General features: G+C 43.1%; 1 protein-coding gene across 26 annotated transcripts in view; it reads right to left on the bottom strand.

The window, feature by feature from the left end:
• Positions 1-14,591, bottom strand: part of LOC143021915 (uncharacterized) — a 1,014,474-nt gene that overhangs the window by 406,685 nt on the left and 593,198 nt on the right. For all 26 annotated transcript variants that reach the window (XR_012966019.1, XM_076179768.1, XM_076179769.1 and 23 more), the window contains one exon: positions 886-999. Coding sequence is in view for 25 of the 26 variants with exons in the window: in XM_076179768.1 (XP_076035883.1) it covers positions 886-999 (114 nt within the window). In the remaining variant the exon portion in view is untranslated. The remainder of the gene's footprint in view (positions 1-885; positions 1,000-14,591) is intronic.

The raw sequence follows: 14,591 nt of genomic DNA, 5'->3' as shown, positions 1-14,591 counted from the left end.
CACATGATGCCAAATGCGTGGCCGGAACTACTTCATATCTCTGCACCACGGAAGGGGAAAGGAGTGCTTTGGTACACAATACAAACTAAAGTGGTTTTGAGAGAACTCACTATAACTTTGTTACCCTATTAAAGTGGTTTTGAGAGAACTCACTACAACTTTGCTACCCTATTAAAGTGGTTTTGGGAGAACTCACTACAACTTCACTACCCTATTAAAGTGGTTTTGGGAGAACTCACTACAACTTCACTACCCTATTAAAGTGGTTTTGGGAGAACTCACTACAACTTCACTACCCTATTAAAGTGGTTTTGAGAGAACTCACTACAACTTTGCTACCCTATTAAAGTGGTTTTGTGAGAACTCACTATAACTTTGCCACCCTATTAAAGTGGTTTTGAGAGAACTCACTACAACTTCACTACCCTATTAAAGTGGTTTTGGGAGAACTCACTACAACTTCACTACCCTATTAAAGTGATTTTGGGAGAACTCACTACAACTTCACTACCCTTTTAAAGTGGTTTTGGGAGAAATCCAACACGAACAGCGGCTTCAACAACTTCACTACCCTATGCTTGGAATACTCCACAGCACAAGACAAAGGAAGTGTCTTAGAGAATTTCATGACTCCAAGCTATGGGCTTGGAGTACGCCAGTCCCGAAGGTCACTTGGAGTACTTTGCAACAAGCCTACGAGAGTACCTTGGAGTCCTAAAGTCCTGCATGTGTCCTGCTTCTGCGCAAAACCATAGACGTGTCTTGAAGTACTCCACAACACAACAGAACTAATCTGACTCTAAACATTCCGTTAACACTTATGACTCCATGGACTGGAGTACTCAAATGGCTCAGACACTCCATGGGGGTCGAAACTTCACTCACCTCGATGGGGACTCCAAACTTGAGGAACGTCCTTGAAGGAAGGAAGGTCGGGGTTGTCGATCTTGGAAGGCCCGTCCTTGAGGTCTCCTTCCACTCTGCACGGTGACCACACTCCTGGAGAGGAAGAGAGAGGAACTTCGTCAGGAGAGAGGTTGAATACTCGAACGCGCGCAGGTGACAAAGATGGAGGAATAAAGACTACATATATATATATATATATATTTTTTTTTTTCACGCACACATGCGTCTATGCTTATATGTAATACTATGTGTGTATATATATATATATATATGAGTGTGCGTGTGTATACGTGTTTGTACATGGGTGTGTTTGTAGCAGTATGTTGAAGTAATGCAAAATACTCGTACGTATGGATAATGGTATTTTAAGGGTACAGATATGTATTTGCTTGGACTGGTAGGGTAGCTACAAGTATCCGTTGGACTCGAACCCAAAACCGGGCATTGGGAGGCGAATGCAAAGGTCAGCTTCAGATAAAATTACAAACGCGAAAGATTGAGTAAAATGTTAACCCTGAAAGGAAGGACGTTAAAAAAAAAAAAAAAAAAAAAAAAAAAAAAAAAAAAAAAAAAAAATTGCATTCAAGATACGGACACTAGGTAATAGAGAAATGATAAAAGAGAGATGAAGAAATAAAATGAGAAAAAAAATGTAAAAAAAATCATAAAAAAAAACCTGATCAAAAAAAGGGACACCGAATAAAAAAAGGAAAAAAAAAGGAAAAAAAAACGTAAAAAGAAAGAAAGACACAAAGAACCCAGTGGATAATTCTAATCATTTCCGCCTAGGTTTTGGTGAAAATCTATCTCAATCGTACGCAAGCGGAGGTCCAGAAAGCCCGGAAGACGAAGAGCATGACCTCCCATCCCCGCCCATCCTCGCCTCGTCCCCGCCCCCGCCCCCGTCCCCCGTCTTCCGTCCCCTGTCCCTCGTAGTGTAAGACCACGCGGCCGGGACGTAATGTATTTGAAATGAGCCTACAAGTCCCAGTTCCGTCTCCTTTACGAGCCATCTGACGTAGGCTACCCCGAAGACTCACTGACTTGAACTCCGCGAGGCGAAGAAGAAGAAGAAGAAGAAGAGGAAGAAGAGGAAGACGTTGGAGTGATGTTTAAGAAGGAATGTTTGAGGAGGATGGAAAGAGAAAAAAAAGGAGAAAATATGAGAGTGAGAAAGAGGAGGAGAAGAAAGAGAAGGAAAAAGGAAGAGGAAGAAGAGGAAGACGTTGGAGTGATGTTTAAGAAGGAATGTTTGAGGAGGATGGAAAGAGAAAAAAAAGGAGAAAATATGAGAGTGAGAAAGAGGAGGAGAAGAAAGAGAAGGAAAAAGGAAGAGGAAGAAGAGGAAGAAGTGGGAGTGATATTTAAGAAGAAATGTTTGAGGATGAGGATGAAAAGAGAGAAAAAAAGAGGAAATATTAGAAAGAAAAAGAGAAGAAGAGAGAGAAAGAAAGAGGAAGAGGAGGAATTGGCGGCAGTAATATTTAAGGAAGAAAAAAATATAAGAGGAGAAAAATAAAAACAAAAATGAAATGGAAAAAGAAGAAGAGGAAAGAGGAAAAGGAAAAGAATAAGAATAGGGAAGAGGAGAAAGATAAAGGACAAAAGAGGGGAGGAAAATGAAAAAATAAGATAAAGTGACAAAAGAGTAAAAGGAGGAGAGAATAAAAAAAAAAAAAAAAGAGTAATGAAAACACAAAGACGAAGGAAAGAGAAGAGAGAAATGACAAGAAAGCAGAGGAGGAAGAGGATGATGAGGCAGAAAATCATAATTTCACGATTTTTTTTTTATTAACCCTAACCTGCCCCAATTCGGAAACTCTTGACTTCCGTCACCGCTAAAAGAGTTTCCTGAGAAATCTCACCAGAAGCCTGAAGACCGTAAGACCTCACTTCCATCTTCTTTACCTATTCAAGGCCGAGAAGGCAGGGGGGAGTATGACTCACTCACCACTGAGGCTGACACCCGTAAAAAAAGAAAAGAAAAATAAATAAAAAAATAAATTAAAAAGAATAAGAAAAAAAGGAAGAAATAAAAAAGGAAGAAGAAAAAAGTAAAGAATAAAAAAAGGAAGAAGTAAAAAAGGAAGAAGAAAAAAGTAAAGAATAACAAAATGAAGAAGTAAAAAACAGAAGGAATAAAAAGCCAAAAAAAAGTAAAAAAAAAAAAAAAAAAAGTGGAAGTAAAAAAAAAAAAAAAAAAGTGAATACCCAAGTGGCAGGAATCTCGCGTGCCTACATAAAGTGTACGTTAGGGAGCGAAACCGAGGAGGAAGAGGGGAGGGGGAGAGGGGGAGAGGGGACGGGGGGGGGGGACAGGGCGAGGGGGTTGACCAAGGCGGGGATGAGTAAGGAGGATATAAATACGGACACAGTAACTCACCGTACGGAAGTGGGCGTCAGGGGGAAGGGGCCCCGATCTTACTACATTTGGCAAGTGTAGTGGGTAGGAGGAGGAAGAGGAGGAGGAGGAGGAGGAGGAGGAGGTGGAGGAGGAGGAAGAGGTGGAGGGGAAGGAGTAGGAGGAGGAGGAGGAAGAGGAGGAGGAGAAGGAGGAGGAGGAAGAGGAGGAGAAGGAGGGGTTGAGGAGTAGTAGGAGGAGGAAAAGGTGGATGAAGAGTAGGAAGAGGGGTAGAAGAAGAGGAGGAGGAAGTGAAAGAGGAGGAGTAGGCAGAAGAGGAGGAGGTGAAGGAGGAGGAGGAGAAGGAAGAAGAGAGGAGGAAGAAGAGGAGAAAGAGGGGGAGGAGGAAGAGGAGGAGGAAGAGGAGGAGGAAGGGGAGGAGGAAGAGGAGGAGGAGGAATAGGAGAAGGATGAAGAGGAGGAGGAGGACCAGGAGAAGGATGAAGAGCTGGAGGAGGAGGAAAAGGAGGAGGAGAAGGAGGAAGAGGAAGAGGAAGAGTAGGAGGATCAGGGAGAACTGGAAGAGAAAAAGAGAAACGATGAGGAAGAATAATAGGAAGAGGAAGAGGAAGAGGAAGAGGAGGCGGCATGAAGAAAAATAAAGGAAAGATGAAAAGAAGAAGAGGACGAAGAAGAAAAATGAATAATTAGAAGAGGAAGAGGAGAAGGAGGGGTGAAAGAAAGAGGAAGAGAAACTGGGAAGAGGTAAAGGAAGAGGAAGAAGTGAAATTGGGAAAAGGTAGAGGAAGAGGAAGAAGAGAAATTAGAGAAAGAAGAAGAGAAAGGTGAGGAAGAGGATGAGAGAAAAGAGGAGAAAGAGGAAGAGAAAAAGGAGGGGGAAGAGGAAAAGGATGGGAAAGAGAAAGAGGAAGAGAAAGAGGAAGGGAAAGAGAGAGAGAAAGAGGAAAGGGGAAGAGGAAGAGGGAGAAGAAAGGGAAGAGGAAGGGAGAGAGAGAAAGAGGGAGAAAACAGGGAAGAGGAAGAGGAAGAGGAAGAGAAAGGGGAAGGGAGAGAGGAAGAGGATGGGGAAGAGAAAGAGGGAAAAACAGGGAACAGGAAGAGGGAGGGGAAAAGGAAGAGGGAGGAGAAAAGGAAGAGGAAGAGGAAAGGAAAGCGGAAAAGGAAGAAGGAGGAGAAAAGGAAGAGGAAGAGGAAGAGGAAGGGGAAACGGAAGAGGAAGATGAGAAGGAAAGGGAAAAAAGAAGAAGAGGAAGCGAAGAAAAAGCAGGAAGAGGAAAAGGAGGAGGAGGAGGAGGAGGAGAAGGAGGGGAAGGAGGAGGAGGAGGAGGAGGAGAAGGAGGAGGAGGAGGAGGAGGAAGGCGGTGAGGAATGGATGGATGGATGGTGACAGGGTACGGGAAGCTGGTGGTGAAATCCACATGACATGTGGACTGGATCCGCGGGTCCCACTTCCACCCTCTCTTTCCTTCCGCGTGGTGGATCGGTGCGGGCCAGGGAAAGGGGGAGGGGGGACGGGGGGCGTATCAACTTCCCTCCCCCCACTTCCTCTCAACTGCGTCTACGCACCTCCCCCCCAAAAAAAAAATAGTTCTCAATCTTTTTTGTCACCCTGTAGCACTTTTATTTCGCCACACCCTAAAATTCCACTTCCTTCCCCACTCTTTCCTCTCACCTTTGCTAGTCTGCCTGACTCGTAACTACGAGTACTCGTCTTTATTATTAATTTCATTTGTAATACCAATAATGTGCGATGTCCTAATGTTTATGTAGGTCGTAGTATCTGTAGGCTTGTAGATTGCACGAAGAATAACATTCCAGTAGCTTTAGTCTATAAATCTGTTGTCCCAGTTCCTCTCTTAGAACCCCTAGACTCCCTCCTTAGGACGGGGGAGGGAGTGGGGGAGTGGGAGGGAAGGGGGAAGTACCTTCTCGTTGAGAACCTGTTATAAACCATGACGCATGCGCGTTAGAGGATCTCACGCACCTGTTACGAGTCTTCATTGAGCTCATGAGACAGAAGCTCATAGTCACCCAAGACTCTCCCCAAGAACCTTCGAGACTGCCGCGTCTCAAGAAGCCAAACCCGCCGCGATACTTGATCCATTGGGATGTTCGTCGCGTACGTCGGTCATGCTCCGATGGGTCGGAGTGGGGGGGAATGGGGTTGTGTACAGGCAGGGGGAGATGAAGGTGAGGTTTGTAGGTAAGTCAGGTTCAGAGACATGACCGTAGACCGGAGGGGGAATGTGTACATCTTCCTGACAAATGCCTGGCGTGGTGCTTTTTTTGTTTTTGTTTTTAAAGTCAGTTGTCTCCTCTTTTTCTCTCTTTCTCTTTTTACATCTTGTCACACTCGGGGTTATTGATGAAGAGAAGGGGAAAGAGAGGGACAGGAAACAAAGGGAGGTTGAAGGAGAGGAAACGTTGAATGTGACTGACAAAGAGGTTCAGATAAATCTGACAAATGGTTGGTGAAGGTCTAAGAAAAATGTCTTTCCTAAAAAGAAGCCACAAGGTTATGTGGTCGGTCATAGGATGGCTTAGAAACACGTACACTCGCGAGCTTACACACACGCACACACACATACACACACACGCACACACACACACACACACACACAATCACAATTTATCATTATAATATTACACAATAAGTCATCAATATATTGTTCATGTATCAGTTGTTTAACAGATATGGTTACGTTATAAATAAAATCCTTTCTATATTCCTTTAGTCATTATCTGATCCTTATTATCACCTTGGAATACAACCTTGCACAAGAGTATGGAGAAGACTTAAATGAAAACTGGACTTGAAACAGGAAATGAAATATTAAGAAAAAGAATAATGAGGGCAAGAAAACAGCTTTCGATTAAAAAAAATATGTGCCACGACTTTGAGTCTGAGCAAAAACGAGAAATAGAGGAGATTGGAAGGGAGGAAGATGAAGGGAAATAGGAAGAGAAAGAAGAGGAGAAAGAGGAGGAAGGTACGAAAGAGGAAAAGGTGGAAGAGGAAAAGGCCAAGGAGGAGAAAAAGGAAAAGGAAGGAGAAAGAAGAGAAAAAAGAGGAGGAAACGTAGGAAGAGAAGGAGGAGAAGGAGGAGGAGAAGGAGGAGGAGGAGGAGAAAGAAGAGGAGGAGGAGAAGGAGGAGAAAATGGAAAAGGAAGGAGAAAGAGAAAAAAGAGGTGGAAAAGTAGGAGGAGGAGGAGGAGGAGGAGGAGGAGGAGGAGGAGGAGGAGGAGAAGGAGGAGAAGGAAAAAGAGGAGGAGAAAAAGGAGGAGGAGGAAGAGGAGGAAGAGTAAAGGAAGCTGTTGACCATGACGAAGAGAGCCGACGACAGAAACGGCGGCTGCTGCCTTCCAGCTCAAAAGCTTCTGAGAACAAAACGGCTACAAAGCGAGTTGTGCACATGTACGCACACGAGTGTACATGAGTGTACACGTGGCCAAAGAATGTGGAGTAAAAGGAAGAAGATTCCGGACGAAGTACTTAAATAATCTGACGTAAAGGATCCTTTCGTAAAAGCCGTGATGAAGAGAGTTAAGAAGAGAAAAAGAGAGAGAGAGAGAGAGAGAGAGAGAGAGAGAGAGAGAGATAGAAAGGTAGATAGATAGGTAGATAGAGAGATAGATAGAGAGAGAGAGAAAGAGAGAGAGATGACATGGCGTTCGAACTAGGGGTCAGGTAACCACTACTGGGCTCATTGGGTGGCCCCGCGAAAGACCTCAGAAGTCAAATAGTCCGAAGAAGCGGAGTCTCAATGTACCGCAGTCGAAATCTTCGAATGTGCCATTAGCAAAGCGTGTAAGAGACGACAGTGAAAGAAGGGACGAGTGCCCAGAAAAGAGGGGAATGTGTATATAAAAGCGTAGCTCACAAGGGAGAGAGAGAGGGGAGGGAGGTGAGGGGGAAAAGTCTGTTGACGGGGCGGGTGGGTGGGGGTAGATAGTGGTGAGGGAAACGCAAAGAAGAGATGAGAATGCGTGGGGGTTAATCCCGTGTCGAGAAAATTAAGCCTATCTCAGTCAAGCCCCCTTTGCTGTCATGGTGAGTTTTTTTTTTTTTTTTTTTTGTCTTTCAGTTGATGTGATTCAGCTGAAGACAGAAGTAGGGCATCTGTTTCTATTTATTTTTGATTTATTGGTCAAACATATATTCATAAATGTAGCGTGTAAACTTTACTTTCTAATTCCAAGTTCTTACACCAGGAGACTGTCAATTAAAGATAGTCTTCACCTTTGCCTTATGTACTCAGAAAAATAGCCTGGGCAAATGACAGTCATATTGCTTTGTATAATACATTTATCAGGACTGGTAATTTAACATAAAAATCAAACTTCTTGTCTAATTTGTTTTCTTTGCAGTTGTTATTCTACCAACGAAAGCATCTCATCTATTTCAGTGATTTTAGTGATTTTGTTCTTGCTAAAATCCTGACAGTTATGTTGAGCTTACAGAAACCCCTTTGTGGTTTAATCAGCTGTGATTTCTTTGAAGATTTAAGACGCACCAGTCACGCTCAATCTCTCGGAAATGTAGTGTGGGTCTCTTAGAGTCTTGGTGTCTGCCACGTCAGGAGATATAGTCCACATTAAACGAGTTTATGATCTTCGCAATTGAGTGGGACTCGAAGAACGGTGTGGGTGGTGGATGGAGGTCATAATTATGAGCAACAGAAATATGAAAATGAATCATAACTGTTTCCGGCCAGAAGCCCCAACTTAGCTCGAGTGATCTGTCTTTTTTTTTTTTTTTTTTTTCACGTGTATGGACGAAGACATACCTTGCAGATACAAAGTGGGATGGTTTAGCTTGTCAGAGGAGCATGGAGAGGGAACAAGTGGAATAGAGAAGCTACGGTTGTTAGGTTTGAAGCTTTCATAGCGCGTGTCTTCGGTGGAGCTCAAGGAAACGCCCGCCTCAACGAAGATTCAGCCTTCTGAATGCTTCATTAGTCGATATGGAGTTGCGTTTCAGTGAGCTTCAGACCTTCATATGTTTAATCTTCGTGCTGTTATACAATTTTATACAGCTGTGTGTGTGTATGTGTATGTGTTTGTTCGTTTGTGTATGTGTGTGTGTCTTTGTGCGCGTGTGTGTGTGCTTGCTCGTTTGTGTGTATGCTTGCTTGTTTGTGTGTGCGTTTGTATATATGTATATATATACATATATATATATATACATACATATATATATATATGTAAGTGTGTGTGTGTGTGTGTGTGTGTGTGTGTGTGTGTGTGTGTGTGTGTGTGTGTGTGCGCTTGTGTACTGTATGCGTTTGCGTGCGTGCGTGCGTATGTGCCTTGTTCATGAATAAACGCAAAGCCAAATCTGATATAATTCCATGATTACAATGCAGAACACCTTCCATACAAATGCAAATGCAATACTTCGGTCGAATACGAAAGGCAAAGCCAAAATTGGAGGTCTCAACAATATCACACACGTGGATTGCATCAACAAATATATATGTATATATATATATATATATATATATATATATATATATATATATGTGTGTGTGTGTGTGTGTGTGTGTGTGTGTGTGTCCAAACGGATTAAACATTTCGAAACTGAATACAACACAATACAACGCAGGAACTTAAAAAGTGAAAGTGAAAGCAACATTTCCATAGATGACCTTTTGGTCCACATCAAGTCCAGATCTAGATTAATATATGAATATATAACAGGAACACGTGAAAATTGATTTACAGTAAAAACCACTAGTAAGAAACATAATCCGAACGTTTTCGTCTATCAAGACATCTTCAGGTTTTTCTGCAAATGAATATATAAATAAGTAACCTAACCAAATAGATACATGAATAAACTCACAAACATACAAAACAATATATACGAATGAATATATGACTACGTTAATCATATGAAAAGATACCACTACATTGTAATTATTCACCAACAGATTACTCTGTCGCAGATAAAGGCTATGATAATCGTATTAATATTAATGTTGCGATTTGTTAATAATTACGGTGACTTAATCTACTTCTCTATGGTGACGCACTTAAAAGGCTGTATGCTGGTTAACCCTGGACAATTTTATTTAGTTAAAGGAGGGAGAGTGATTGTAGGAAAGAAGTTAAGACCTGATGGGGTTAGTGGCGTGATGTATAGGCTTTATTCTGGCTCTCGTCTGACGTATTTGATACAGTTGAGGTTGAGGGGGATGAAGGAGGAGGACATCGAAGAAGTTATGAGGTGAAGAGGAGGAGGAGGAGGAGCGGGAGGAGAAGGAGGAGAAGCAAAAGAAGAAGAAGAAGAGGAAAAAGAAGAAGGAGAAGGAGGAGGAGAAGGAGAAGAAGAAGAAGAAGAAGAAGAAGAAGAAGAAGAAGAAGAAGAAGAAGAAGAAGAAGAAGAAGAAGAAGAAGAAGAAGAAGAAGAAGAAGAAGAAGAAGAAGAAGAAGAAGAAGAAGAAGAAGAAGAAGAAGAAGAAGAAGAAGAAGAAACGTTATGGACTTATGAGGCATATAATTTCGTTCCATACTCGATTCACGTGCACATTCTGGATGCCGCCAGGCGAATCTATTAATTTCAAGGACAACCCACTCCCTGAATTAAACGAAATAATTTAAAGGGTTTTTCTTTCGCTTTGGAACAAAAGCATAAATTAAAAGATAACTAAATAATCAAACAGGTTATCAAATGTACATGAACGGCCAAATAAAAAAAAAAGTGAAACACAAATGTATAAACTGATGTATGAATAAAATAAGCAACTGAATTATTAAACGAATAAATACATAAATATGTGTAACTCCCACTTGAATATAAAACAGGAATTAGATACATAAAGATGAACAATTCACGCATGAACATAAAACGGGGATTAAGTACATAAAGATGAACAATTCACGCATGAATATAAAACAGGAATATTAAAGAATGAAAAGATAAACAAAGCAGAACATGTGTAACCTATGCGTCAACGTGCCTTGACGGTTTACACAATGTTTCCAAGAATTTACGAGCCAGGCTGTTTAGTATCACATCTCCTCGTAGTTACTCATACATTTACAAAAAACACACTATCCTTTTGTAACAGGTGCCCGGGGGAGTGCATGAAGGGGGGAGGGGGGAGAAAAAAACAGACAACATTTAAAAAATCGCCTAGATAAATACTTAGATTCTAATCCGCAAATAGAATATTATCCTTGCAATAAAAGATCTGACAGCCCGGCATTTAATTGTAATTGGATAGGATAGTGGTAGCAGTAGTGTTAGTTCACCTTCTATACCCTATTTTCTTAATTGTAGCTTAGTATAGTAAACACAAGCTCGTTAGCGCCAGTAGGCCTGCTATTGTTTGCTCTTCCTTTGTGTTCCTTTGTGTTCCCATCCACCCCCAACCTCTCTTCCTATCTATGCACCTTATGGACAAAGTAGCCTGGCCTAACCCCACAAACCTCAGGCTTTATGCACACACTAAATCCCACCCCACCATACCCCAACCACACCTCCACCCCCTACCACACCCTCATTCCACCCTACCCCAACCACACCTCCACCCCTACCACACCCTCATTCCACCCTACCCCAACCACACCTCCACCGCAACCATACCCTCACTCCACCCTACCCCAACCACACCTCCAACCCTACCATACCCTCACTCCACTCTACCCCAACCACACCTCCACCCCTACCATACCCTCACTCCACCCTACCCCAACCACACCTCCACCCCTACCATACCCTCACTCCACCCTACCCCAACCACACCTCCTCCCCTACCATACCCTCACTCCACCCTACCCCAACCACACCTCCACCCCTACCACACCCTCACTCCACCCTGCTCCAACCACACCTCCACCCCTACCATACCCTCACTCCACCCTACCCAAACCACACCTCCACCCGTACCACACCCTCACTCCACCCTACCCCAACCACACCTCCACCCCTACCATACCCTCACTCCACCCTACCCAAACCACACCTCCACCCGTACCACACCCTCACTCCATCCCACCCCAACCACACCTCCACCCCTACCATACCCTCACTCCACCCTACCCCAACCACACCTCCACCCCTACCATACCCTCACTCCACCCTACCCCCAACCACGCCTCCACCCCTACCACACCCTCACTCCACCCTACCCCCAACCACACCTCCACCCCTACCATACCCTCACTCCACCCTACCCCCAACCACGCCTCCACCCCTACCACACCTTCACTCCACCCTACCCCAACCACACCTCCACCCCGACCATACCCTCGCTCCTGGCACAGATTTATTTTTGTTGAATTGTAACCCTGTTCCAATTTTGAAATTGTACTGAAATGACCACACAAACCAGAGCTCTGTTGTAATGCATCCCCTCCCTTTTCCATGTAATCTGATTTTATTTGATTAAATTTTTCCATTTTGTTTCGGTTTGTTTTCTTTTGTCCTGTTTCACTTTCACGTACGTATTCTTTTGATACATTTCACTCTGTCCTACATCCTACACTCCTGATGAATTCCAGAACTTGCTTTATGCCAAAAACCTTTCTCTACTGAACATGTAACTAATTGAAAGGGAAAAAAATAAAAGGAGAAGAAGAAGTAGTAGAGGTAGTAGTAGTAGTAGTAGTAGTAGTAGTAGTAGTAGTAGTAGTAGTAGAAGAAGAAATTAAAAGAAGATGAAGTAGAAGTAGCAGCAGAAGAATAAGAGGAAAAAGAAGTAGAAGTAGAAGTAGAAGTTGAAGAAGAAGTAGAAGTAGAAGAAGAAGAAGAAGAAGAAAAAGAATGTTTAGACATTAACTTCATGTGGCGTCTGTGTTATTTATTTACTTGTTTTTTTCTGAGAAGGGTTAAGGAAGTAGATAACAAACACATTGTAGGCTTCGAGATTCTGCAGAACCTCTACCTCGTATTATTCGGATCGCGTGGGAAATTCGTGAGAATTCTGAACAAGAGAATATATTGTTTAGGAGAGTATTTTCACCCTGCGGATAGGAGAAGGCTTGGTATTGTACAAGAGAAAGAGGGGTACATTATGTTTCGTATTCTGTTCCAAATCAAAAGTCTACATTCAGAGAAATGTAGAAATCATCTACTCTCTTATCCCTCCCTTTCTTTCCTCCTTCTCCCAATTCTCTATCTCCAATATCTCCGACTATATAAATGGGTATATGCATAATACATACACACAACACCACATGCATAGCCGTATATCGATAAACGTTAATTCATTCACGTGTACACACACACACACACGCACACACACACACACACACGCACACACATACACACAAACACACACGCACGCGCACACATACACACACAAGGAAACATACACAAGTAGACATGCACTTGTACACACACAACACACGCGCAAGCGTACCCACTCAAGCGGAGCCCCGCCCCCCGCTACTCCCCTCTGCTATCATAATGCCGGGATTATATGAACATAAGTGAGGGAGAGATGTAAAGCAGACATAGAGGGAGGCAGAAGGGGAAGGGAGGGGAAGAGCGGAAGTCGTCCTTGGAGAAGGAGGATGCCGAGGAGGAGGAAGGCGAGGAGGGTGAGGAGGAGGAGGTCGAGGAGAAAGGTGAGGAGGAGGTCGAGGAGGGTGAGGAGGAGGTCGAGGAGGAAGGTGAGGAAGAGGTCGAGGAGAAGGTTGAGGAGGAGGCCGAGGAGGTTGAGGAAGAGGTCGAAGAGGAGGTCGACGAAGAGGAGGAAGAGGTCGATGAGGAGACCGAGGAGGAGGTTGAGGACGAGGTTGAGGAGGTCGAGGAGGAGGTCGAGGAGAAGGTCGAGGACGAGGTCGAGGAGGAGGGTGGGGAGGAAGTCGAGGGGGAGGTCGAGGAGGAGGGTGAGGAGGAGGTAGAGGACAAGGTCGAGGAGGAGGGTGAGGAGGAGGTCGAGGACGAGGTCTAGTAGGAGGCCGAGGAGGAGGAGGGCGAGGAGAAGGGTGAGGAGGAGGTCGAGTAGGAGGCCGAGGAGGAGGGTGAGGAGGAGGGTGAGGAGGAGGGTGAGGAGGAGGATGAGTGGAATGGGGATGGTCGGCGTAGACTTTGTAATTTGAAGATTGCACCGGATTCCGTGCCTTGTAAGTGGAGGAGAGCGTTACACGTGCAAAGAATGTTGCCTCTTTGGGGGAATAAAAGAGATTTTGGGAAAATTTCTTCAAGAAAGGAAAGAGGAAGAAGCCACACGCGAAATGATTGTGATAGTGTTCGGAAGTATAAATGGAGGGTAGGAGTCTCATAGAAATAAAAAAAAATAAATAAATAGAAAAAAAAATAAAATAAATAAATAGGTAAAATAAAATAAATAAATGAATAAATAAATAAAATAAAATAAATAAATAAAATAAGATAAAGATAAAATAGGATAAAATAAATAAACAAATAAACAAATAAAATAAATAAATAGATAAATGAATAAATAAAATAATAGGAAAGTATGAGTGTATTAACTGTATGAGAACCTCGATACTTTTGCAAGGCCATGATGGGTATGGGCATAATTGCGCTAATAAGAGTAAACACACACACACACACACACACACACACAATCTTTAGGATATTTCGTCATATGGCAGTGTTTAAGGAGAAACAGTAAAATCATCAGTATCATCATCATTCCTGTCAGGCACCATCAACATTATCTTCACTACAATACTCTACACCACCACCACCACCACCACCACCACCAAGAACAAAAACAAGAACAAGAACAAGAACAAGAACAAGAACAACACGAATTAATGGTAGGTATAAGAATTGTGTCAACCTGGTTTCGATCCAACCTTGACCTAACGAGCACTCACGTTGGATTCCCTGGGGTTACGAGTGACTGATACTTGCCCAGGCTTCCAAATACTCAGGAAAAAGACGATATTTTTGTCCGCAGCCAAGTAATATCTGGCTTTAGTTCTTATGGTAAGAACATGAAAGGAATGATGATAAAGGTAAAATACAAAAAAAAAAAAAAAAAACGGGAGAGGAGAAGAGAGAGAGAGGAAAAGAAGAGGGGAAGTGAGTATGGAAGAAAGAGATGAAGAGAAGAAGAAAAAAAGAGAGAAAGAGAAGAAAACAGAAAAAAACAGGAAGACAAGAAGTGAGGAAGTGAGGAGGGGAAGGGAGAAAGGTAGGGAGGAAGGGAAGAACATCAAAGGAGACGAAAAGAGAATCCGAGATTCAGAGAGGACGAGAGGCAAGGAAGGCAAACACCAACCAGGGAACATTGTAAGTCAGTAACAAGAGGACAGGAAATCACAGAGTCTGGACCAAAAAGAAAGAAAAAGAAAGAAAGAAGAGAGAGAGAGAGAGAGAGAGAGAGAGAGAGAGAGA

This window comes from Oratosquilla oratoria, chromosome 43 (genome assembly GCF_046742065.1).
Source record: "Oratosquilla oratoria isolate Oo_2021 chromosome 43, ASM4674206v1, whole genome shotgun sequence".
Classification (NCBI taxonomy): domain Eukaryota; kingdom Metazoa; phylum Arthropoda; class Malacostraca; order Stomatopoda; family Squillidae; genus Oratosquilla; species Oratosquilla oratoria.
Note: the sequence above shows the minus strand (reverse complement) of the source record. Positions and strands in the feature narration are given on the sequence as shown.